A 12,081-nucleotide genomic window follows, 5' to 3' on the forward strand; every position below is an offset into this window, starting at 1 on the left:
TTCACGGTGACTTATATACATGTATTGATATATATTCAGGTGTAATAGCAGCAGAAGTCACTTCTTTCAGGATTATTGCACGGTGTATTAAATAGAATTGCACATTAGATATTGCACGTAGGTTATTACAGTTCTAATTACAGTTATAGTTATAGTTACAGTTCTAATTACAGTTATAATTACAGTTATGGTCACAGTTACAGTGCAGCATTGTATAATCTGATAGCAGCAGGAATGAATGACCTGCGGTAGCGCTCCTTTTTACAGACAGGATGTCTAAGTCTGTCACTAAAGGAGCTGCTCAGCTCCTCTACAGTCTGGTGCAGGGGGTGGAAGGTGTTGTCCATGATGGATGTGAACTTGGACAACACCCTCCTCTCAGCTACTTCCTCCACAGAGTCCAGAGAGCAGCGTAGGTCATATTAATAAATTACATCCTACAGAGAAGAGGGAACCGATCCAATGAACGGTGTGTAGTTGGTGCAGAAATAGAAAGAGTTGAGCTCATATTAATGAAATGTGTATATTTAGCAGAAATATATACAATATATCCATTACCTGCAATTAAAGGCAGGTAATGGAGTCTGACAGTTATGTACAGCAGGGGGCGCTGTTCCCTGCATCTCAGGAACCTTCCTGCTGTCCGCTGTTCTCACCCGGAGCTCTTAGACAGCAACACCAGCAGGACACTTCCGGCAGCCGTGGCGAAGAAGATGAGCACCAGACAGGTGACTTGCAGGTGAGCGCGCGCTCTTACCGTGTCTCGGCCCTTCTGCTGTCCTTCACCTGTCCTCACCTGTCTGTCCGACGGGCCCAGCCGCGCCACTGCGCACGCGCCGGCGCCAGGCTAATGTTTTTAGCCGCTAGCTGTGCAGCTCACCTGTGTGAGCATGCGCTGCTTAGCATCTGATCGGCTGATCGATCCGGTGCCGGTCCAATCAGGCCGTTACCACAGGAACCAGTTTGCGTCAGCTCGGTTCCGCGGTTCCGCGGTTCTGCTGCGGGTCCAGGTGCCGGAGAGCCCCGCCCACCCGGTTCGGTCCAGTGTACCTGCATACGTAGATCGAAAGGGAGATCCAGGTTCTGTTCGGGATCAGTTCACCTGCTCCACGGCGCAGGTCCACTGCCCACCTGGCTGGCTCAGTCCGAACCGGCAGCAGAGGTTCGGTTCTCCCGCGATGATGAGAGAACGGACCAGAACCAGGAAGTTCTAACTCGGGTTCTCCTGAGTTGGACCAAAGGTCCATGGTAGCCTCAGGTGCTCCTAGGCTCTGTAACCCTCCCTTCACCTGAGGAAGATCCTCACCTGTGAGACACTTCAGTCACAAGAACAATCTCCTGAGCAGAACCGATCGGACCTCAGAACCAACCCCCTGAGGAAGCAGGTGAATGCCGGATGAGTGACGTGTCCAGGTGTGCTGTGTTTCAGGTATTTCCTCCATGGCGTCTGCAGGGAGGGCAGCCACTGCCTGTTCTCTCATGACCTGAACAACAGCAAACCCTCCACCATCTGCAAGTACTACCAGAGGGGGATGTGCGCCTACGGAGAGCGCTGCAGGTGAGGCGCACCTCACACCTGCCCTTCCAGCGACAGGTGACCTTTTTAACGTCTAACCTGCCGGTGTTGGTGGACGTGTGCAGGTACGACCACGTGAAACCGCCATCCAGAGGAGGGGGCGGAGCTTCGGAGGACGTGGCAGGAGCGGGCAGAGAAGTCAGAGGTGAAGGGAAGAAGACGATGGTCCTGAGGGACAGAGGTAATGAACACACCTGCAGTGGGCGGGGCTTTTACCTGGATCCACAGGTGACAGGAACCTGCTGCCGCTTTTCAGTCAGGCGGTGAGCAGCGTGAACGTTTTCTCATTAGGGTCCATGGCGACAATTAAACGCTCCAGTTAAGGGATTCCAGGTCAGCTGGGTGTGCCCCCAAACTGTCACCAAACTGTCACCTCGCCGTTCTTCCTGTTCTACGTCTGCTGGACATGAAAGTGAAAGATTAGTGAATTTTTGTTGGAATCCAGCATTTGTGTCTAAAGCGTCAGTGTGGCGCCTGCTGGGGTTAAACGGTGGATTTTGAACAACGTTGCTTTCAGTTGAGCGGACGTAATTCTGATGTAGAGACATCTGCAGCTCCACTCTGTGCCTCCATAGCAGCACGGTTACACTTTTCAGACGGTTTTCATCAAAAAGGCGACTATGTGGAAGCAACCAGTTGTTCTGCTGTTAGTGTCTCAATGGAGCAGCAGCCAGAGCAGCAGCCAGAGCAGCAACCAGAGCAGCAGCCAGGGTAGCAGCCAGAGTAGCAGCCAGAGCAGCAGCCAGAGTAGCAGCCAGAGCAGCAGCCAGGGTAGCAGCCAGAGCAGCAGCCAGGGTAGCAGCCAGAGCAGCAGCCAGAGTAGCAGCCAGAGCAGCAGCCAGGGTAGCAGCCAGAGCAGCAGCCAGGGTAGCAGCCAGAGCAGCAGCCAGGGCAGCAGCTAGAGTAGCAGCCAGAGCAGCAGCCAGAGCAGCAGCCAGGGTAGCAGCCAGAGCAGCAGCCAGGGTAGCAGCCAGAGCAGCAGCCAGGGTAGCAGCCAGGGCAGCAGCCAGAGCAGCAGCCAGGGTAGCAGCCAGGGTAGCAGCCAGGGCAGCAGCCAGAGAAGCAGCCAGAGCAGCAGCCAGAGCAGCAGCCAGGGTAGCAGCCAGAGCAGCAGCCAGGGTAGCAGCCAGAGCAGCAACCAGAGCAGCAGCCAGAGCAGCAGCCAGAGCAGCAGCCAGAGTAGCAGCCAGAGCAGCAGCCAGGGTAGCAGCCAGAGCAGCAGCCAGAGTAGCAGCCAGAGCAGCAGCCAGAGCAGCAGCCAGAGCAGCAGCCAGAGCAGCAGCCAGGGTAGCAGCCAGGGTAGCAGCCAGGGTAGCAGCCAGAGCAGCAGCCAGAGCAGCAGCCAGGGTAGCAGCCAGAGCAGCAGCCAGGGTAGCAGCCAGAGCAGCAGCCAGGGTAGCAGCCAGAGCAGCAACCAGAGCAGCAGCCAGAGCAGCAGCCAGAGCAGCAGCCAGGGTAGCAGCCAGAGCAGCAGCCAGAGCAGCAGCCAGGGCAGCAGCCAGAGCAGCAGCCAGGGTAGCAGCCAGAGCAGCAGCCAGGGTAGCAGCCAGAGCAGCAGCCAGGGCAGCAGCCAGAGCAGCAGCCAGGGTAGCAGCCAGAGCAGCAAGGGTAGCAGCCAGAGCAGCAGCCAGAGCAGCAGCCAGGGTAGCAGCCAGGGTAGCAGCCAGGGTAGCAGCCAGGGTAGCAGCCAGGGTAGCAGCCAGAGTAGCAGCCAGAGCAGCAGCCAGAGCAGCAGCCAGAGTAGCAGCCAGGGTAGCAGCCAGGGTAGCAGCCAGGGCAGCAGCCAGAGCAGCAGCCAGAGCAGCAGCCAGGGTAGCAGCCAGGGTAGCAGCCAGAGCAGCAGCTAGAGCAGCAGCCAGGGTAGCAGCCAGGGTAGCAGCCAGAGCAGCAGCCAGGGTAGCAGCCAGAGCAGCAGCCAGGGTAGCAGCCAGAGTAGCAGCCAGGGTAGCAGCCAGAGCAGCAGCCAGAGCAGCAGCCAGAGCAGCAACCAGAGCAGAAGCCAGGGTAGCAGCCAGGGTAGCAGCCAGAGTAGCAGCCAGAGTAGCAGCCAGAGCAGCTGCCAGGGTAGCAGCCAGAGTAGCAGCCAGAGCAGCAGCCAGAGTAGCAGCCAGAGCAGCAGCCAGGGTAGCAGCCAGAGTAGCAGCCAGAGTAGCAGCCAGAGTAGCAGCCAGAGTAGCAGCCAGAGCAGCAGCCAGAGCAGCAGCCAGGGTAGCAGCCAGGGCAGCAGCCAGAGCAGCAGCCAGGGTAGCAGCCAGAGCAGCAGCCAGGGTAGCAGCCAGAGCAGCAGCCAGGGTAGCAGCCAGAGCAGCAGCCAGGGTAGCAGCCAGAGCAGCAGCCAGAGCAGCAGCCAGGGGAGCAGCCAGGGTAGCAGCCAGGGCAGCAGCCAGAGCAGCAGCCAGAGCAGCAGCCAGGGTAGCAGCCAGAGCAGCAGCCAGGGTAGCAACCAGAGCAGCAGCCAGAGCAGCAGCCAGGGTAGCAGCCAGAGCAGCAGCCAGGGCAGCAGCCAGAGCAGCAGCCAGGGTAGCAGCCAGAGCAGCAGCCAGGGTAGCAGCCAGAGCAGCAGCCAGAGCAGCAGCCAGGGTAGCAGCCAGGGTAGCAGCCAGAGTAGCAGCCAGAGCAGCAGCCAGAGCAGCAGCCAGAGTAGCAGCCAGGGTAGCAGCCAGGGTAGCAGCCAGGGCAGCAGCCAGAGCAGCAGCCAGAGCAGCAGCCAGGGTAGCAGCCAGAGCAGCAGCTAGAGCAGCAGCCAGGGTAGCAGCCAGGGTAGCAGCCAGAGTAGCAGCCAGAGCAGCAGCCAGGGTAGCAGCCAGAGCAGCAGCCAGGGTAGCAGCCAGAGTAGCAGCCAGGGTAGCAGCCAGAGCAGCAGCCAGAGCAGCAGCCAGAGCAGCAACCAGAGCAGCAGCCAGGGTAGCAGCCAGGGTAGCAGCCAGAGTAGCAGCCAGAGCAGCAGCCAGAGTAGCAGCCAGAGTAGCAGCCAGAGCAGCTGCCAGAGTAGCAGCCAGAGCAGCAGCCAGAGTAGCAGCCAGAGCAGCAGCCAGGGTAGCAGCCAGAGTAGCAGCCAGAGTAGCAGCCAGAGTAGCAGCCAGAGCAGCAGCCAGAGTAGCAGCCAGAGCAGCAGCCAGGGTAGCAGCCAGAGCAGCAGCCAGGGTAGCAGCCAGAGCAGCAGCCAGGGCAGCAGCCAGGGTAGCAGCCAGGGTAGCAGCCAGAGCAGCAGCCAGGGCAGCAGCCAGAGCAGCAGCCAGGGTAGCAGCCAGAGCAGCAAGGGTAGCAGCCAGAGCAGCAGCCAGAGCAGCAGCCAGGGTAGCAGCCAGGGTAGCAGCCAGGGTAGCAGCCAGAGTAGCAGCCAGAGCAGCAGCCAGAGCAGCAGCCAGAGCAGCAGCCAGAGCAGCAGCCAGGGTAGCAGCCAGGGTAGCAGCCAGGGTAGCAGCCAGAGTAGCAGCCAGAGCAGCAGCCAGAGCAGCAGCCAGAGCAGCAGCCAGAGTAGCAGCCAGGGTAGCAGCCAGGGTAGCAGCCAGGGCAGCAGCCAGAGCAGCAGCCAGAGCAGCAGCCAGGGTAGCAGCCAGGGTAGCAGCCAGAGCAGCAGCCAGGGTAGCAGCCAGGGTAGCAGCCAGAGCAGCAGCCAGAGCAGCAGCCAGAGCAGCAGCCAGGGTAGCAGCCAGAGCAGCAGCTAGAGCAGCAGCCAGGGTAGCAGCCAGGGTAGCAGCCAGAGTAGCAGCCAGAGCAGCAGCCAGGGTAGCAGCCAGAGCAGCAGCCAGGGTAGCAGCCAGAGTAGCAGCCAGGGTAGCAGCCAGAGCAGCAGCCAGAGCAGCAGCCAGAGCAGCAACCAGAGCAGCAGCCAGGGTAGCAGCCAGGGTAGCAGCCAGAGTAGCAGCCAGAGTAGCAGCCAGAGCAGCAGCCAGAGTAGCAGCCAGAGCAGCAGCCAGGGTAGCAGCCAGAGCAGCAGCCAGAGCAGCAGCCAGGGCAGCAGCCAGAGCAGCAGCCAGAGCAGCAGCCAGGGTAGCAGCCAGAGCAGCAGCCAGGGCAGCAGCCAGGGCAGCAGCCAGGGTAGCAGCCAGGGCAGCAGCCAGAGCAGCAGCCAGGGTAGCAGCCAGAGCAGCAGCCAGGGTAGCAGCCAGAGCAGCAGCCAGGGTAGCAGCCAGAGCAGCAGCCAGGGTAGCAGCCAGAGCAGCAGCCAGAGCAGCAGCCAGGGTAGCAGCCAGGGTAGCAGCCAGGGCAGCAGCCAGAGCAGCAGCCAGAGCAGCAGCCAGGGTAGCAGCCAGAGCAGCAGCCAGGGTAGCAACCAGAGCAGCAGCCAGAGCAGCAGCCAGGGTAGCAGCCAGAGCAGCAGCCAGGGCAGCAGCCAGAGCAGCAGCCAGGGTAGCAGCCAGAGCAGCAGCCAGGGTAGCAGCCAGAGCAGCAGCCAGAGCAGCAGCCAGGGTAGCAGCCAGGGTAGCAGCCAGAGTAGCAGCCAGAGCAGCAGCCAGAGCAGCAGCCAGAGCAGCAGCCAGAGTAGCAGCCAGGGTAGCAGCCAGGGTAGCAGCCAGGGCAGCAGCCAGAGCAGCAGCCAGAGCAGCAGCCAGGGTAGCAGCCAGAGCAGCAGCTAGAGCAGCAGCCAGGGTAGCAGCCAGGGTAGCAGCCAGGGTAGCAGCCAGGGTAGCAGCCAGAGTAGCAGCCAGAGCAGCAGCCAGGGTAGCAGCCAGAGCAGCAGCCAGGGTAGCAGCCAGAGTAGCAGCCAGGGTAGCAGCCAGAGCAGCAGCCAGAGCAGCAGCCAGAGCAGCAACCAGAGCAGCAGCCAGGGTAGCAGCCAGGGTAGCAGCCAGAGTAGCAGCCAGAGCAGCAGCCAGAGTAGCAGCCAGAGCAGCAGCCAGAGTAGCAGCCAGAGTAGCAGCCAGAGCAGCAGCTAGAGCAGCAGCCAGGGTAGCAGCCAGGGTAGCAGCCAGAGCAGCAACCAGAGCATCAGCCAGGGTAGCAGCCAGAGCAGCAGCCAGAGTAGCAGCCAGAGCAGCAGCCAGGGTAGCAGCCAGAGTAGCAGCCAGAGTAGCAGCCAGAGTAGCAGCCAGAGTAGCAGCCAGAGTAGCAGCCAGAGCAGCAGCCAGAGTAGCAGCCAGAGCAGCAGCCAGAGCAGCAGCCAGAGCAGCAGCCAGGGTAGCAGCCAGAGCAGCAGCCAGGGCAGCAGCCAGAGCAGCAGCCAGGGTAGCAGCCAGAGCAGCAGCCAGGGCAGCAGCCAGGGTAGCAGCCAGGGTAGCAGCCAGAGCAGCAGCCAGGGCAGCAGCCAGAGCAGCAGCCAGGGTAGCAGCCAGAGCAGCAAGGGTAGCAGCCAGAGCAGCAGCCAGAGCAGCAGCCAGGGTAGCAGCCAGGGTAGCAGCCAGGGTAGCAGCCAGAGTAGCAGCCAGAGCAGCAGCCAGAGCAGCAGCCAGAGCAGCAGCCAGAGTAGCAGCCAGGGTAGCAGCCAGGGTAGCAGCCAGGGCAGCAGCCAGAGCAGCAGCCAGAGCAGCAGCCAGGGTAGCAGCCAGGGTAGCAGCCAGGGTAGCAGCCAGAGCAGCAGCTAGAGCAGCAGCCAGGGTAGCAGCCAGGGTAGCAGCCAGAGCAGCAGCCAGAGCAGCAGCCAGAGCAGCAGCCAGGGTAGCAGCCAGAGCAGCAGCTAGAGCAGCAGCCAGGGTAGCAGCCAGGGTAGCAGCCAGAGTAGCAGCCAGAGCAGCAGCCAGGGTAGCAGCCAGAGCAGCAGCCAGGGTAGCAGCCAGAGTAGCAGCCAGAGCAGCAGCCAGGGTAGCAGCCAGAGCAGCAGCCAGGGTAGCAGCCAGAGTAGCAGCCAGGGTAGCAGCCAGAGCAGCAGCCAGAGCAGCAGCCAGAGCAGCAACCAGAGCAGCAGCCAGGGTAGCAGCCAGGGTAGCAGCCAGAGTAGCAGCCAGAGCAGCAGCCAGAGTAGCAGCCAGAGCAGCTGCCAGGGTAGCAGCCAGAGTAGCAGCCAGAGCAGCAGCCAGAGTAGCAGCCAGGGTAGCAGCCAGGGTAGCAGCCAGAGTAGCAGCCAGAGTAGCAGCCAGAGTAGCAGCCAGAGTAGCAGCCAGAGCAGCAGCCAGAGCAGCAGCCAGGGTAGCAGCCAGGGCAGCAGCCAGAGCAGCAGCCAGGGTAGCAGCCAGAGCAGCAGCCAGGGTAGCAGCCAGAGCAGCAGTCAGGGTAGCAGCCAGAGCAGCAGCCAGGGTAGCAGCCAGAGCAGCAGCCAGAGCAGCAGCCAGGGTAGCAGCCAGGGTAGCAGCCAGGGCAGCAGCCAGAGCAGCAGCCAGAGCAGCAGCCAGGGTAGCAGCCAGAGCAGCAGCCAGGGTAGCAACCAGAGCAGCAGCCAGAGCAGCAGCCAGGGTAGCAGCCAGAGCAGCAGCCAGGGCAGCAGCCAGAGCAGCAGCCAGGGTAGCAGCCAGAGCAGCAGCCAGGGTAGCAGCCAGAGCAGCAGCCAGAGCAGCAGCCAGGGTAGCAGCCAGGGTAGCAGCCAGAGTAGCAGCCAGAGCAGCAGCCAGAGCAGCAGCCAGAGCAGCAGCCAGAGTAGCAGCCAGGGTAGCAGCCAGGGTAGCAGCCAGGGCAGCAGCCAGAGCAGCAGCCAGAGCAGCAGCCAGGGTAGCAGCCAGAGCAGCAGCTAGAGCAGCAGCCAGGGTAGCAGCCAGGGTAGCAGCCAGGGTAGCAGCCAGAGTAGCAGCCAGAGCAGCAGCCAGGGTAGCAGCCAGAGCAGCAGCCAGGGTAGCAGCCAGAGTAGCAGCCAGGGTAGCAGCCAGGGTAGCAGCCAGAGCAGCAGCCAGAGCAGCAGCCAGAGCAGCAACCAGAGCAGCAGCCAGGGTAGCAGCCAGGGTAGCAGCCAGAGTAGCAGCCAGAGCAGCAGCCAGAGTAGCAGCCAGAGTAGCAGCCAGAGCAGCTGCCAGAGTAGCAGCCAGAGCAGCAGCCAGAGTAGCAGCCAGAGCAGCAGCCAGGGTAGCAGCCAGAGTAGCAGCCAGAGTAGCAGCCAGAGTAGCAGCCAGAGCAGCAGCCAGAGTAGCAGCCAGAGCAGCAGCCAGGGTAGCAGCCAGAGCAGCAGCCAGGGTAGCAGCCAGAGCAGCAGCCAGGGCAGCAGCCAGAGCAGCAGCCAGGGTAGCAGCCAGAGCAGCAGCCAGGGCAGCAGCCAGGGCAGCAGCCAGGGCAGCAGCCAGGGTAGCAGCCAGAGTAGCAGCCAGAGTAGCAGCCAGAGTAGCAGCCAGGGTAGCAGCCAGAGCAGCAGCCTCCCTGTAGCGGCGTGGGTTAGGGCAGACGGGGCAGACGGCGAGGAGCGCACATGTCCAGCCTGGAGGACCTTCACGGCGGTTGCTGTGAACGTCCTCCAGGCTTGCCGTCCACATCACGATGAATCATGACGCACCAAACTGCCGTAATCCCTCCTGGATCACAAGGCAGGAAATAACCGTGATAATATATAAGTGGACCAATCCAGTCCTCCACCGCTGGGCAGCGCCTTCAGCCAGCAGCTGATCAGGTTCTGACCCGCTGGGTTCCACAAAGCCTCCCTCAGCCTCCGGGGATGATGGGGGCAGTATAGCAAATCAAGCCACCCCCCCCCCCCCCCCCCGCAGTGATGGAGGTTTGCTGGGGGTCAGTTCTGCTCTCATGGTTTCTCAGACCGTTTGGTTTCCATGGGAGCGTCACTGCATGGTGGAGCATGCTCTCTAAGTTCAGCCGCTGACAGGAAGTAGCAATAGTTTTATTACATGTGGCCCGGCCCGGCTCGGCCCGGTTCGGCCCGGCTCTTAGGTTCTGCTGTGGGTTAAGAACCGACCTGAGCTGTTACCTGAGTAGCTCTGGCGCGGCGCCGGCTCAGGTCCAAATGTTTAACGCCGTCATGCGACTGCAGCATCATCACGGTTTTGGTTCTGGTACCTGCCAGAACCTCACAGTCCAGTTTGAGTTTGTCCCGTCGGCACACTAACAGAACCCGGTGACAGAGCCACCCCCCCGCTGACCCCTCCCTCTTCCTCAGCTCTGGGCGGGGACCGCGCGTTCGGAGGTCCGTCAGACAGCCTGAAGGCGGCGGTACCGGAGGCAGCGGCTGCTCCGCAGTCCTACGTGGCTGCCATCAGAACCGGGCTGGACGGGTCAGCTCCAGAAGCAGGTCAGCGCCGGACACAGCCGCTCTGCTGATGTGATCACGCCGGTGCGTAACTTCCTGTTTCCCTGTCCTCTGCAGAGCCTCACGCTGTGGGCGGAGCCTATCAGCTCTGCCCCTACGCCGCCGCCGGACACTGCTTCTACGAAGACAGCTGCACGTATCTCCATGGCGACCGGTGTGATGTGTGCGGGCTGCAGGTGCTCCACCCCCATGATCCCGAGCAGAGGAGAGCTCACGAGAAGGTGAGAGTTCTGTCGCCGTCCAGAACCGCCCAGAACCGTCCAGAACCGCCCAGAACCTCAGCCTGTGTTTCTGTGTCCAGATGTGTCTGCTGGCGTTCGAGGCCGACATGGAGAAGGCGTTTGCCGCTCAGCTCAGCCAGAACAAGGTGGGTGTGGGGGGGTCTGTGAGCTGGTTACCGCGCTGACGGCCGTCCTGACTGTCCTCCCTGTCCTCCCTGTCCAGGTGTGCTCCATCTGCATGGAGGTGGTGGTCCAGAAGGCCGTCCCGGCGGAGCGCAGGTTCGGCATCCTGTCCTCCTGCTGCCACACCTTCTGCCTCAGCTGCATCAGACAGTGGCGTGGAACCAGGAACTTCTGCAACAAGATCATCAAGTGAGTTCCACCCACCCCAGGACACGGATCTGGGACCAGAACCTCAGACCTGAGACCATGACCTGGATTACAAGGAGGGAAAGTAGAGATGAGGTTCTGCAGAGGTTCTGCTGAGGTTCTTCTGCACATCTTTGAAGGGTTTCTGTACAGGTTCTGTGGAAGGGGGTTCTGTAACATGTTTTTCATGGGGTTCTGTAGATATCAGGCGGTTGGCTGTATAGGTGCTGTTGACAGGGTTCTGCAGATGTTCTCCTTAGTGGGTTCTGTAGAGGTTCTGCCTCAGAAGGTTCTGGTTCTGATGGTCTCTCCCTGTGTGTCAGATCGTGTCCAGAATGTCGGGTCATCTCGGAGTTCGTCATCCCGTCGGCGTACTGGGTGGAGGATCAGGAAGAGAAGGATCACCTGATCGAGCTCTTTAAGTCTGGCGTCAGGTAACTTCCTGTCTAAGCCCCTCCCCCTGCTCTCGGCCAATCAGACGGCAGCTTTAATCTCTTCCTGTGTCCGCAGTAAGAAGGCCTGTAAGTACTTCGATCAGGGCCGCGGATCTTGTCCCTTCGGAGGGAACTGTCTGTATCTTCACGCCTTCCCAGACGGAACGCGAGCGGAACCGGACCGGCCTCGCAAGCAGCTGAGCTCCGAGGGAAACGTCCGGGTCAGAACCTGCTGCTGCCGCTAGTTATTGTCCATGAGCTGCGGGGGTTTGTGCTTCCTGACCCGTGTTGTCTTTGCTCAGTTCATGAACAACGTCCGCCTGTGGGACTTCATCGAGGAGCGCGAGCAGCGTGCGCCCCCGCCCCTGCCGACGCTGGATGATGACATCACAGAGCTGCGAGAGCTCTTCATGCAGATGTCGGGGCCGAGCGGCGAGGAAGCCGAGGCCCCGCCCAACCCGGGGGAGTAAAAACATGGCCGCCTCCTGCTGTCTCCATGGTGACCTGTGTGTGGGATTACAGCTCGTGACCTCTTCACATATTTTATTTATGCTGTAAAAAGTAAACGGATTAAAGCTACAGCTGGTTTGGGTTTATTTACACACCTGAGCTTCACACACATGTTGTGCTATTACACGTGTTTAAAGTTATTTAATGTTTAATAAATAACTCTGTCTGTTAGGTATTATCTGGTGAATATCAGCAGGACAATAGCAGAAAGCAAAGAATCGAGCTCTGGTGATCTTTTAACAGCAATCTCTGCACACGTGTAGAATAAATGAGTGACAACTTCTCTTCAAGTTCAAGAATTTATTAACAGAAATAAATGAACATCCAAAGAACATCACTATATAATGCTGTTTATCTGGATTATTATAATATTTCAATGAACAAATCCTCTACTAGGCTAGTGGAACTAAACTAAAACTACTAAGATTAAGATAAAAGAAGCTAAGGAACTATGTACACACAAAAGAAACAAAAGACAAAATAAAATAGCTGATCATCATCAGAATGATTCAGTGGATCCTGGTTCACTGCAGATCTGAGTTAAAGAACCAAAGTTCATCTTAAAGAACGTGGAATGAGGTTAAATTCGCCTATCTAGTTTGTTTCTACCCATTCACAATGCAAATTCGGAGTTAAACAAAACATTATTTGATTAACATTTTAAAGAATGATTTGTGCAGTAAAATCAGTAACCTTAGGAATGCTTGATTTTTATTAATGTGATTGTTCCTCCGGGAAGCTAGGAGTCGCTGTAGCGATCGGTCGCTAAATGGGTTAATCCTAAAATTATACAAAAACACCTTTAAAGGCATACTATGCAACATTTTTCAGTTAATTAATGTGTTCCATACCGTT

At 59.5% G+C, this 12,081-nt stretch overlaps 1 protein-coding gene across 1 annotated transcript; it reads left to right on the forward strand.

The window, feature by feature from the left end:
* Positions 1-623: 623 nt before the first annotated feature.
* On the forward strand, positions 624-11,295 carry mkrn2 (makorin, ring finger protein, 2). Its single transcript, XM_012852709.3, has 10 exons — positions 624-739; positions 1,430-1,558; positions 1,642-1,757; positions 9,543-9,674; positions 9,750-9,913; positions 9,994-10,059; positions 10,137-10,285; positions 10,606-10,716; positions 10,793-10,937; positions 11,019-11,295. The coding sequence occupies exons 1-10, from the start codon at positions 714-716 to the stop codon at positions 11,184-11,186; spliced, it is 1,206 nt and encodes a 401-aa protein (XP_012708163.1). The 5' UTR covers positions 624-713; the 3' UTR covers positions 11,187-11,295.
* Positions 11,296-12,081: the final 786 nt, after the last annotated feature.

The sequence above is a fragment of the Fundulus heteroclitus genome, chromosome 20 (genome assembly GCF_011125445.2).
Source record: "Fundulus heteroclitus isolate FHET01 chromosome 20, MU-UCD_Fhet_4.1, whole genome shotgun sequence".
Classification (NCBI taxonomy): Eukaryota; Metazoa; Chordata; class Actinopteri; order Cyprinodontiformes; family Fundulidae; genus Fundulus; species Fundulus heteroclitus.